The sequence below is a fragment of the Aythya ferina genome (assembly GCF_964211825.1).
Source record: "Aythya ferina genome assembly, chromosome: 1".
NCBI classification, from domain to species: Eukaryota; Metazoa; Chordata; class Aves; order Anseriformes; family Anatidae; genus Aythya; species Aythya ferina.
Genome location: NC_140296.1, coordinates 115,766,428 through 115,777,249, shown reverse-complemented (window position 1 = coordinate 115,777,249; position 10,822 = coordinate 115,766,428). Strand labels below are relative to the sequence as shown.

General features: G+C 39.5%; 1 protein-coding gene across 12 annotated transcripts in view; it reads left to right on the top strand.

Annotated features, from left to right (window-relative positions):
• The window catches only part of LOC311434116 (uncharacterized protein), a 354,696-nt gene that overhangs the window by 117,102 nt on the left and 226,772 nt on the right, over positions 1–10,822 (top strand). For 9 of the 12 annotated variants that reach the window (XR_014691263.1, XR_014691264.1, XM_084514013.1 and 6 more), the window contains one exon: positions 6,345–6,443. Coding sequence is in view for 9 of the 12 variants with exons in the window: in XM_084514013.1 (XP_084370139.1) it covers positions 6,345–6,443 (99 nt within the window). In the remaining 3 variants the exon portion in view is untranslated. Of the gene's footprint in view, positions 1–6,344; positions 6,444–6,525; positions 7,853–10,822 lie in introns of those variants that run through there. The other 3 variants (XR_014691279.1, XM_084514020.1, XM_084514015.1) reach the window with 2 other exon arrangements.

The window sequence follows — 10,822 nt, the reverse complement described above, 5'->3', positions numbered from 1 at the left end:
CTCAACTTCACTAAGGCTTTCAATGCCATCTCTTGTAATAACTTTGTAGAAAAATGATGAAATACAGACTAGATAAGTGAACAGAAGTGAACTCGTGAAGTTCAACAGAGGGATGTGCAAAGCCCTGCACCTTGGGAGGAATTACCCCATGCACCAGTACATGCTGGGAGCCAGCCTGCTGGAGAGCAGCTTTGCAGAGAAGGAGCTGGGATCCTGGAGGACACCAAAGGTGTAAAGAAGATGAAGTCAGACTTTTTTTTCAGGGATACTCAGTGAAAGGACAAGGAGAAACCATCACAAAACAAAAAACAACAACAACAAAATCCACGTAAACATAAGAAAACCTTTGTGAGGATGGTTTTTCGCTGCTTTGGTTGCCCAGAGAGGTTATGGAGTCTCTGTTCTTGGAGATAGTCAAAACTCAACTGGACTTGGTCGTGCATAACCTGCTCTGGCTGACCGTGCGTTACGCAGGGGACCAGAGGATCTCCTGAGGTCCCTTCTAGCTTCAGATGCACTGTGGTTCTCTGATGGCGGAGAGGCTTCAGAATCTCCACAAGCGTGGCCAAGCCTTTCTTTGTCTCTTATCATTAACAAAACAGCCAGAGCTCTATTCTGTGCAGCCAGGTTACGTCTAAAAGTTTGAGAATGTGAAATCCACAGAAATATTGTAGAAATGCAAAATGCGTAATTGTTGTCTTTTTGCTATTAGCTTGTAATTAATTTGATTTTGTTTAATGACAAAGGAATAAATAGCTCCTGGATGTGCGGTTAACACACAAAGAGAAGCTACAGAACTGTTACCGGCTAGCAGCTGCACAAAGGAACATCTGTTAAAGGAAATGACCTGCACAAAGTCATCGCAAGTCTATTATGCACTAACTGGCTACCTATTGAGAACTAAATGACGCAAATGAGTTATAGTCATTGGCTTTTCATCTCCTGCGAATTGGGCTCAAATCCCTAATAAGGCACCAGGTGAAAATGAGTCTCTAAGGCCTCTCTTCCAAATCCCCTGTTAGGCACCATATAAATTAGCACATTAGCAGGCTTGCCTCAGGGGAAAAGCAGGACTGGGACAGCAGGTGTGTCACAGCATAAATGAGATGCAGCAGCAGAGAAGAGTGGGGCTCTTGCACAGCGCCAAGCTGCTTCACGCCAGCGCTATTGATCTGTAACTTCCATGAGCTCCAGGCTGCCTCCTGGTTTTAGAAAGCCCATCTCCCATTAAGCAAGGAAGCCCTCCAAGGGGAGAACCAAACCACTGAAGTTTATGATTGACTAGGCCGAGCAATACAGGATCCCCAGGTCTGAAAAGATTCGTCAATATTAATTTGGCACAGATAAACAGTTCAGAAGACAACCCACGGATGGTCTGCTCATGTTTTTTTCCTGTTCAAAGCCCGCTCAGACTGCTGTGAAGACTATGCCGTGAGTGAGAGGAGGAGCTATCAGGGATTGATCAGCATGCTGTTTGCACAGAGAGTGTTTTTTGTTTGTTTTCTGCAGATGTAGGTATGTCAGTGGGGTGGAAGGGTGGAGTGAGTTGAGACAGTTCTGCTAGGGAAGGATTTCAGTGAGCAGAAACAACGTGGATGGGGGAAAAGAGAAAGAGTAATCTTTGCAGTGTACAATGGGAGAAGAGAGTTTATATACACTTTCGAACTTTTTCAGATTCATTCTCCTTCTTTGTTATGATATATAGCGCTCTCTGAGCTGCGTGACAGTGAGAAGGCCGCCTGTCCTTCATGCCAAACAGCAGCGTGGAGTGGGGTCAGAGGAGGTCCTGCAAGCCACCTGGCAGCCCACATTTCCCAACCTGCCACGCTAATGCAAGATGTCATCAGCTCCAGGGTAGACAGAAGCGGATACCTCTGTGATTCAAAGTTCAGGGCTCTCATACCTTATATATTTACCTGACAGAATACCAGAGCAATGCGGTCACTGTCATATAGCACTGGGAGAGGGTTTCCTGGTGGAGATGTGAGCATTCAGAGAGTCACATTTCTAGGGCTCAGCTGAGTTATTCCTGTTGACAAAGCAGGGCTGATGCGTTGAAGTGAAGCACTGATAAAAACCAGTAAAAACACTTTGTTTGTTCTTATCAGTAGCTATTTGCAAACATGCCAAGCTGGAAAATAGTCTTTTTTTTTTTTTTTTTTTTTTCCACCTTTTGCTTAGTGATTATAAAATTCTTATTAGAGCATTACCCTTCTTCCCTGATGATGATTAAGAGACTATCTCACAAAACTCTGGATTAAATTGATGTGTTCACTGCTTTAATCTTGGGGAAGCAAATTAATCTCTCCTGACATTCTGATGGCTTTACTGGATGACACAAAGAATTATATTGGCAGAGGGATGCAGCTGAAGTCTAAAAGCAGAGATCCCAATTAGCTGCTGTTGAGTAAATCCCAGCTGCCCTTCAACCCTTCAAAGATGATACATGGGATTCTGTGTAGTCTATCTACCTTGGGATCTGAACAGGCAAAATGAAAACACATATTTAAAAGGTATCCCTAAAACTAAATAGATGCTTGTAAGTATCGGTGAATATTCATGAGTATGAGCCTAAATTTAATTCTGAGATAGCCTTGAGTTCATGAAAACAAGACTTCTTTTTAAAAGAAAAATATCAGTGTGTCGTTCTTTGCCTCCTGAGGCAGAACCAAAGAGAGACTGTCTCAAATTATTCACTTGAAAAATAATAACAAGGGAGAACAGATATGTGAAATTTGAAAAGGGGGTTAATCCAGACTAGCAAATTGTCTAGAGGTTAGGCACATGCAGTAAAAAGAGGCACAGATCTCTCTAACTCCTCCTGAATTACAGTCTCCCAAATGCCCTAACAATCATGCTGTACATTCAATATTTGTAGTGCCTTCTGTCTTAAACATAACTGGACCAGAGAAAAGATGATCCCCTATTTTCTCTATTGACTACCCTGGAGTGGCTGTCTCCCATTTTTTATTTGTTTAGTGATTTGAGAAATCCCAGTGCAATACCGGACAGGACCTGAAGGTGTCCCAGACACAGACCCACTCTGCAAGGAGTGGGTGAGGCAACTGAACAAGCTCTTCAACTGATGGACCAGACATGGGTTTTGCAGACATCCTTGCTGAGAATAACGTGTACCTAATTCTGAGAACCTCTGTTCCAGCTAATTAATATTGTCTGACAAGTAATAAATAAATGCATAAATCATTACTACTATACACACATAACTTTGAGCATTTAAAGACCTCAGTTCCTGAACAACCTTAGGCACTCTGGCTGAAAATATTATTGTTGGGGTCCTGTTTCTTCAGTCTATAGACTATATGATTCCATCTGCAGAAGGGGTTATACAAAAGCTTTTTACATTGTTGTGGAAAACTCTGACCTTTTACATAATTGATGGGGGATGGGGGGGAAGAAACTGGAGACCTTTCTTCTAAAAGTGTGTATGTGTAGAAAGCACAGAAGTCTGACTCTTTTGTTACCTGTGGTAAGAATTTCAAATAAGGGATTTTGTTATCTAAAAAAAGTCTTTTTACTTGCCTTGCATCAAATTACAGTGTGAATTTTTGGGGGATAAAGAAGCAGAAACATACAGCATGGCATGTATGTATGGCATAAATAACATTGTACCTATGGTTCCTTAGTGTTTGTGTGTGGGTTCTTGGTGTGTTTTTGTTTGTTTTTGACATACAAATGCATGGTTGCGTTCATAATATCATATACAACAATCCAACAGCTTCTGTGAATCACATCCCTCTGTTGGCATTTTGATTTGAACCGAGTAGAGAATTTGAAGATGGAATGTCAGCTTTTCACTGCTGAATTTAAGGCTGGTTTTGCTTCTCTGTGGTCACTAGGTCAATATTTTGTAATAGCATTAACAGGTTATGATAAACAGGTTCCTACAGAAAGACTATTACTTAATTTGTATTAATTTATATGAATTGTATAGTATCATATAACATCAAGAAACTACTGTAGAATAGTAATTATTCTCCAGCATGCTTCATTTGAAATTCTTACCACGCAGACGATGATCATATAGGTTATATGCAGTCAGTCCCATGGTAGCTCTCTTTTGAAAGCTGGTGGGCTCCCAGCATGGAAGGAAATCACATAATCAGTGGAAGATCTTCAGACCATTATAATCCTATATTAGTCCTTTTAGTCCTTCAGCAGGACCTAATTCATTCTGAACATTTCCCTTAAGCAGAAGGACATTTCAGCATTATGCAATTGTTGCTTTCAAAGTCAACTCTTACAGAACAATTGCTTTGCTAATATATCCAAGATGGTGGTGTTATCTGTAGCATGGCAATAGGAACTGCTGCAATATCATAGGCTCTTCAACCTTAATTCTTTAATCCAAAGAAATATGAGATTACTGTTTTCATAAATCTTTAGGTGATGTAGGAACAATCATCCAGTCTGTCCTTCTGCCTTAAGGCAGGATGAGCAATGCATAAAGTGTTTCTGGCAGATACTGTCTAACCTGTTTTTAAAGACTCTGATGGTGGAGACTCCAACACCTCCCTAGGGAAGTTGTTGTTGTACTTCACTATCCTTCCAATGAGACTCAGTGGGGTGAGGGGTGTATTTAAAAATACAGGAGAACTGAGGAAACAAAAGAGAGAACAAAGGTTAAAGGCATAAGCCAATTGAAGGAAGGTTTATAAAACTATGATCCTTTTATGTGGATCGTTACATAAGGGATATCTGAGGGTAATGGGATGACTTAGGCTCTGGGGATAAAGTGATTCTTATGGAAAACAAAAAAGGTATTTTTATTTTTTCTTAGTCCCACAAACTATGACATTCTACATTATTAGGAAGTCCTGGGAATGCCAAAGAAACTGTATTATGTAATCACAGACCTAACACTACACCAATCTTAACAAGGAACTGGAACAGTAGATGCATTATGAAAACTTAGACTACCGCTCATGGCTAATTCTTGGGAAAGAATTTTTCCTCTTCAGAGGAAAACAAGCAAACAAACAAAAATCAACAACTTTTCTCCCAGAGAAATCAAAAGAAGGAATGAAATACTTATCTCTGACTGTTTTTTATCTAGTTCTGCCTAGTTGTAAGGAGAGCATTTACAGCAATGAGACACTGATGTATTCATCGGAACCCAAAGTGTTCTGTGAAAAATACTGAAGTACAAAAGCAATTACCATTAATCACTATATATGATGGAAGTAGCATTATCACCAAGTGATAGTGTCTTCTGAAATAATATGTTAGTACCTAGGATAAAAAGAACAACTTCTGCGTTGCTATTACTGTTATCTCAGGAATGCTTATATCTTTTTTTTTTTTTTTTTTAATGTTTTGCTGTCCAAATGGGTTTTGACCTTTTGACCTTAGTAAAGAGCACTGTTTTCCAACAGGGAAAGCTAATTTTCCATAATAATGAAGAGCATAGCTTTTGCAACCTTTGGGTGTGCAAACTGGAAATGATTGTTGAAAGCCCTCAAATCGGGCTTGGCAAAGGGAGGCAATAGCTTCTGCCCAAGTGAAATTTAGCTACCATGCAGAAAAGCAGTGCCAGCTCTCTGTATCTCTATATCCTGCCAATTACTTAGGCAGGCCATAGGCGAAAGGCTGCCCTTCTTCACCAAGCATGTGGAATTGCTGGAGTGCACCTCACAGACAGTTCAAGTGAGGATGAGGTTGGGGCAACCTGTGGTAGCAGAATTCGAAGAAGGCTGGAAGCAAAGAAGCGGGAACTTTCATCTGATGATGAGACAAGGAATACCAGTGGAAAATGAACTGGCACATATCCTTTGCCATATAATTGGATGTCACTTTATATTGCTTAGTGCTCATCAGTGTGTCTTCTCTGTTTGGGAACTAACTGGCAGTACCTGCGGCACCTGCAATAATGCCATTGCCTTGTAGGAAACTTTGGTGTAACTGTTGGAATAAGTTGCATAGTAATTTTCCATGACAATAAATAACATTTCCTGTACCTGCCTCATATATTTTGTCAGGGCAGCTAGAATGTGTTCTGATGTACTACTTGAGTGGAAAAGAGTTGATGCAGAGCAGGCACAGGAGATAATGGGAGATAATAGGTTTGATTAGGCATCGAAACAAGTTGTCCAGGGAACTGGTGGCATCAGCATCGCTGAGGGTGTTAAGGAAAGGTTGTACCTGGTGCTTAGGGACACGGTTTAGTGGGTGGCATTGGTGGTAGGGTGATGGTTGGACCAGATGATCTTGGAGGCCTTTTCCAACCTTTATGATTCTATGATAATATACAGCAAGTTGTGGATATGAAAGCATGCATCTGCTGTTATATTTATTTATTTGTTTGTTTATTTATTTTTAATCTCTAGGGCTGTGGAAAAGCCCAACTCTTTTGTACTCTGCTGGCAATGTTACTTGAATCACTGGAGGAAGATGACGTGCTCCTTTCCCTGGCCTCAGTACAGCAGGTAAGGGAAAGCTCACACTACCACGTCTAGAATTCATCCAGTGGGGGTATCCCTAGGCAAATTCTCTTTACCTGTTTTCTAGGTATTTTGAGGATCCATTCCATTCACACAAAGTGGTCTATTTAAACTTGGTCAGGAGAAGTTGTAGATAAATGGCTGTCATGCTTCTATCTTTGCTGGAGGACCTTGGGAAATGATTTGAAAATTTTTAGCTGTCTACTTAGGCCTCCAGACCCAAACTTCTTCTTAAAACTTGAATTAGGGAGAGTTAGTTTTAGAGAGAAAAAAAGAAAAAAGTGTATTTTGGTGCTATGCAGCCAGGGAGAGGAAAATTACTAAGGCAAACATCTTGTCTTTCAGAAGAAGCATTATGTACATAAATCTCTGCATTTCTATCTTTCTCAGAAATTGCATCTTTATATTTATTCAAAAACTCTTTATTCCAATAAATTAATTAAATTAACACTGAAATTCAAGTTTACCAGAATGAAAACAGCAACTGTTTAGCAGCTCACTAAGATGTAGCACAAAATGATATGATAGCACAGAATTTTCAAATGGTTAATTTCATTGTGTAAGCCACATTTTAAAGAAATTCTACAACTTCTGTACATTCCTGCTGTCAAGAGGTAGCTTTGATAATATTTCTTTACCATGGTTTCATTAGAGCTAAGCATCATCTCTAATGTTAATGTATTAGCCTATCCCTGACAAATGGTAATGTAAGTATTTTATCAATACAGCAATGGGACAAACTAGCTGTGTTTTCCAAAGTCCTTCATATTCACATAATTCTGTGTGAATGCTCAGATCTTTTATGTGCTTGTCTGCTACCTCTGTTTTAGATATGTGCTTGGCAGTTCTGAAATTGCTTCTAGAGCAAATATTTTCTTCCATGATATGAAGAATTGCATGCATGACACGTGTAAAAATCTCCAGGGATTTTTTTTTTTTTTTTTTTTTTTTGAGATATTGTATGTTTAAGTAAATTGAGAATTTAGAAAATGTATGTATGTCTGTTGGAATTTATTTAGCATATTCTCCTGTATTTGATACAATAGATCCAAGAAGAATATTTCTTTGTTAATTTAACGATAAAAAGATGTGTCCTTTACATCTTCAGCCTTTGATAATGTCTACATGAAAAATAAACTATTGATACGGCACAAAATGAATGTACTGGTTTTCTGCAATTGGCTTTGCTGTGGTTTTGTAGTAACTTTTTGGAAACATTGTTTTCTCGTCTTCCGGTAAATTTCACAAAATTACACGCGTTGAAATTTAAAAAGATGTCTTGGTTTTGTACCTCTAATACATATTTTAGCCATTGGTTGTGTTAACTTATTTTTCTTCATTTTAATGTTGTTCCATTCAAACTGTGTGGGTATTTGTGTGTGTATAGCTGGAGATAACAGTAAAACATAAAATTGCTGGAAAAAAAAGTATTTGTACTTCTTTTATAATTAGGAGGTTGTTTATCCTCGAGTACGTTTTAAGTGGATTCAGTATCACATTCCTTCAACGTTGCAACAATCTTTAAAAGTCTTCCATTTCAAATATTAAATACTAACTAATAATTTAGATGTGGGGATTTGTGAGTTCAAATTAACATTACATGATTTCTCTTTACAAATCTACAACAAATTCAAAAGCTTTCAAGATCCCTAAAACTTTCAGGTGCAGCCAGCATATTCCTGACTCATTTAAAGAGAAACTTGAGACACTTCTTCTCAGAGGGAATAGCTATCTATCCTGACTAGCAATGAATTCTGCTGCTGTGATTAGGTTTGAATCCTTCTCTGTTTCTGTCTCTCTTACCCTGATTATTTATTTATTTATTTGACAGAGCGCTCATCTCTTAGCTAGAAGGAAGGACCTCTACGGTCACCCATGGTCTGTACCTATCTGTCATTAAGTTTTGTAAGCTTCTACAGAGTATTATTTTGTATTCAGTTTATTTGCCTTCTTGTTTTTTTGCTGTTGTGTTAAGCATTGTGCAAACACAGAGCAGGAATTAATTCCTTCCTTCCGGTAGTGGGTACATGTCAATTATTTAATATGGAAATCCTGTTCTTTCCAAGCACCCAATGTAAAGGTCAGGATATTTATGGATCACAGCTGAGCTGCTCTTTCTTGCACTAGTGGATAAATGAATTGAAGAGGACGAACCCAGCTCAAATTCATGTCCCACATAGCTCTGAGGTAGGCATCTTATCCCAGCTTCAAGGTAGGGACCTCAGACCCATGCAGACCACTGATTTAAGCGTGGGTTCTGTAGGTGCTTATTGCCACAGTGACAACCAGCACCGTAACCTCTGGATTGGCCAGCCTTCCTCTCTCTGAATGAGTGGAGTTTGCCACTTAAAGTGATAGGTTTCCAATTCTCCTTGCTTTAAAATGTAGGGTCATGTTCTTTGCTTGCATCTATCAGGTATTCAGCAAACAATTCCAAAGGGGATGTGCAAAATGGTATAATCTCTGATGTGTAGCTCAAAAACTTTGTCTAAATATCAGATGCTGTAGGGCTACAACTTAGTACCACACTGCATGATGCTGCTGTTCATGGTCCAGAGCTACAGTTATGCCTCTTGCCTGCTGCTGGCTTGGAGGTAGCATGTAGAAGGTTGGGTTGAAGGGATATCCTGAGGTCTCAGAGTAAATGAATGCCTGAAGCATTCAAATGAAGCAGGTTCAGTAGAAATAGCTGCCATTAATGGGACATGGGCTAATAACCAATGCATCCTGATACGTCATTGAAGCTGAAAGGAAAACTAGACTGAAAGGGTTGAGTACCTCTCTCTATGGTGGGCGGGAGAAGGTGGTTGCAGGAGGGTCTGTGTTTCACTTTCTGCCCCTGTGGTCCCTGGAGAGAACTGGAAGCAAAGGGGCTGCTCTGTGGATGAGCACACAGCTGACTGGTCTAAGACTTCTCTAAAGAAAAGGAGGAAAAACAAACAAACAAACAAACAAACAAAAACACCTGACTGGCTTCTGATTGGTTTCTACTACTCTTCAGGGAGCCTTGATACCCATGAATGTTGAGAACAAAGAATGCAACACCCAGAAAATGCTTAGAAAATACTTAGAAAATAGGGAAGTCTTGTTTAACCAAGGAGTCATTCAGTAACTCTTGAAGTTACAGCTGCTGGTTTCACACACAGTTCAGTTTTAGATTTTTGTCTTCACCTTGTTTCTCCTCTATATCCATATGAGTTACACAGGAAAAAAATGGTTTATATGATACCACTACAAATATTGCAGAAAATCATTTAATTTCCTGGCAGTAGTAAGCATGCAGTTATATGCAATGTGGTATTACCTGCTATCCAAATATATCATTATTTAATTCTCCAGGTGGTGTTCCAGGTAAATGTGTTGATCATTCTTTTGACATTTTCTTGTGGATCTTGCTGTGCAAGGGTTTTCTGCTGTGCAGTTCTTTGTGTTTAAGCTGATTGGATGTAGGGAAACCACTACAGAGAGGAGAGGCCAAGTCATGCCGCAGTAAAAATGAACAAGAAATGTGATATTTATATCACCTTATGGATTCTTTCCCATATCATATTTAATAGTGTCTACTCTCAGAGTTGGAGGTTAGTGTGAATTGTCATAGGAAATAAATTGATAGAATTACTGAGGAGAGCAGAAACAGGCTGGAATTTGACAGCAGTTAGGTGCATGTGTTTCATTAACCCATAGTTTTCCACCCAGTTGTCTTCAGCAAAGCATTTTTCAGAATTCCTCATGTGATTGCTTGGCTGAATAAAGCATCCCATCAAGCTGTGACAACTGTGATGTTGTGTTGCATTTTGTGCTGAGGCTTTGATGAGGCTTGATTCATGTGTTCTGGCAGAGGCTGATCAATATAGTGCGCTGCCTTGAAAAAATGCAGTTTGCAGGACAAATGCAGCTTTCACAACAAAGTGCCTTTGTATTTGATTTGTTTGTAAATATATCTGGATCACATGCATGAGGCTTGAGGAATCATAAGCACTCTTGGGACAGCAGTGACATTACAAGATAAGATCATTTCATCCTATTCTTTATCAAACAGGTCAGTGGTGAAAGAGTCCTGAACTGATGGGTCCATGAGCTCTTACTACTGAGTTAGGATTGGGGATTTACGTTAACTGCAGTCCTATATCAGACTAGAGACTGATGATAAAAGCTTTGGGATAGCTTTGTGAAATAATCTTTGTGCTACCTGGTGCAAAGCTAGGGCGATCCACATGGGTGAGGGCTTCAGCCCCTAGGTCAAGGAAAGCAGTTTTGTGTGTGTGTATGTAATTTGATTGCTAATGTTCCTTGATTGCTTTTTGACATTGGCAAAGTGTCTGGCAGGGTTGTTGTGATATGATCACACTGTCAGTAAGAGTCCC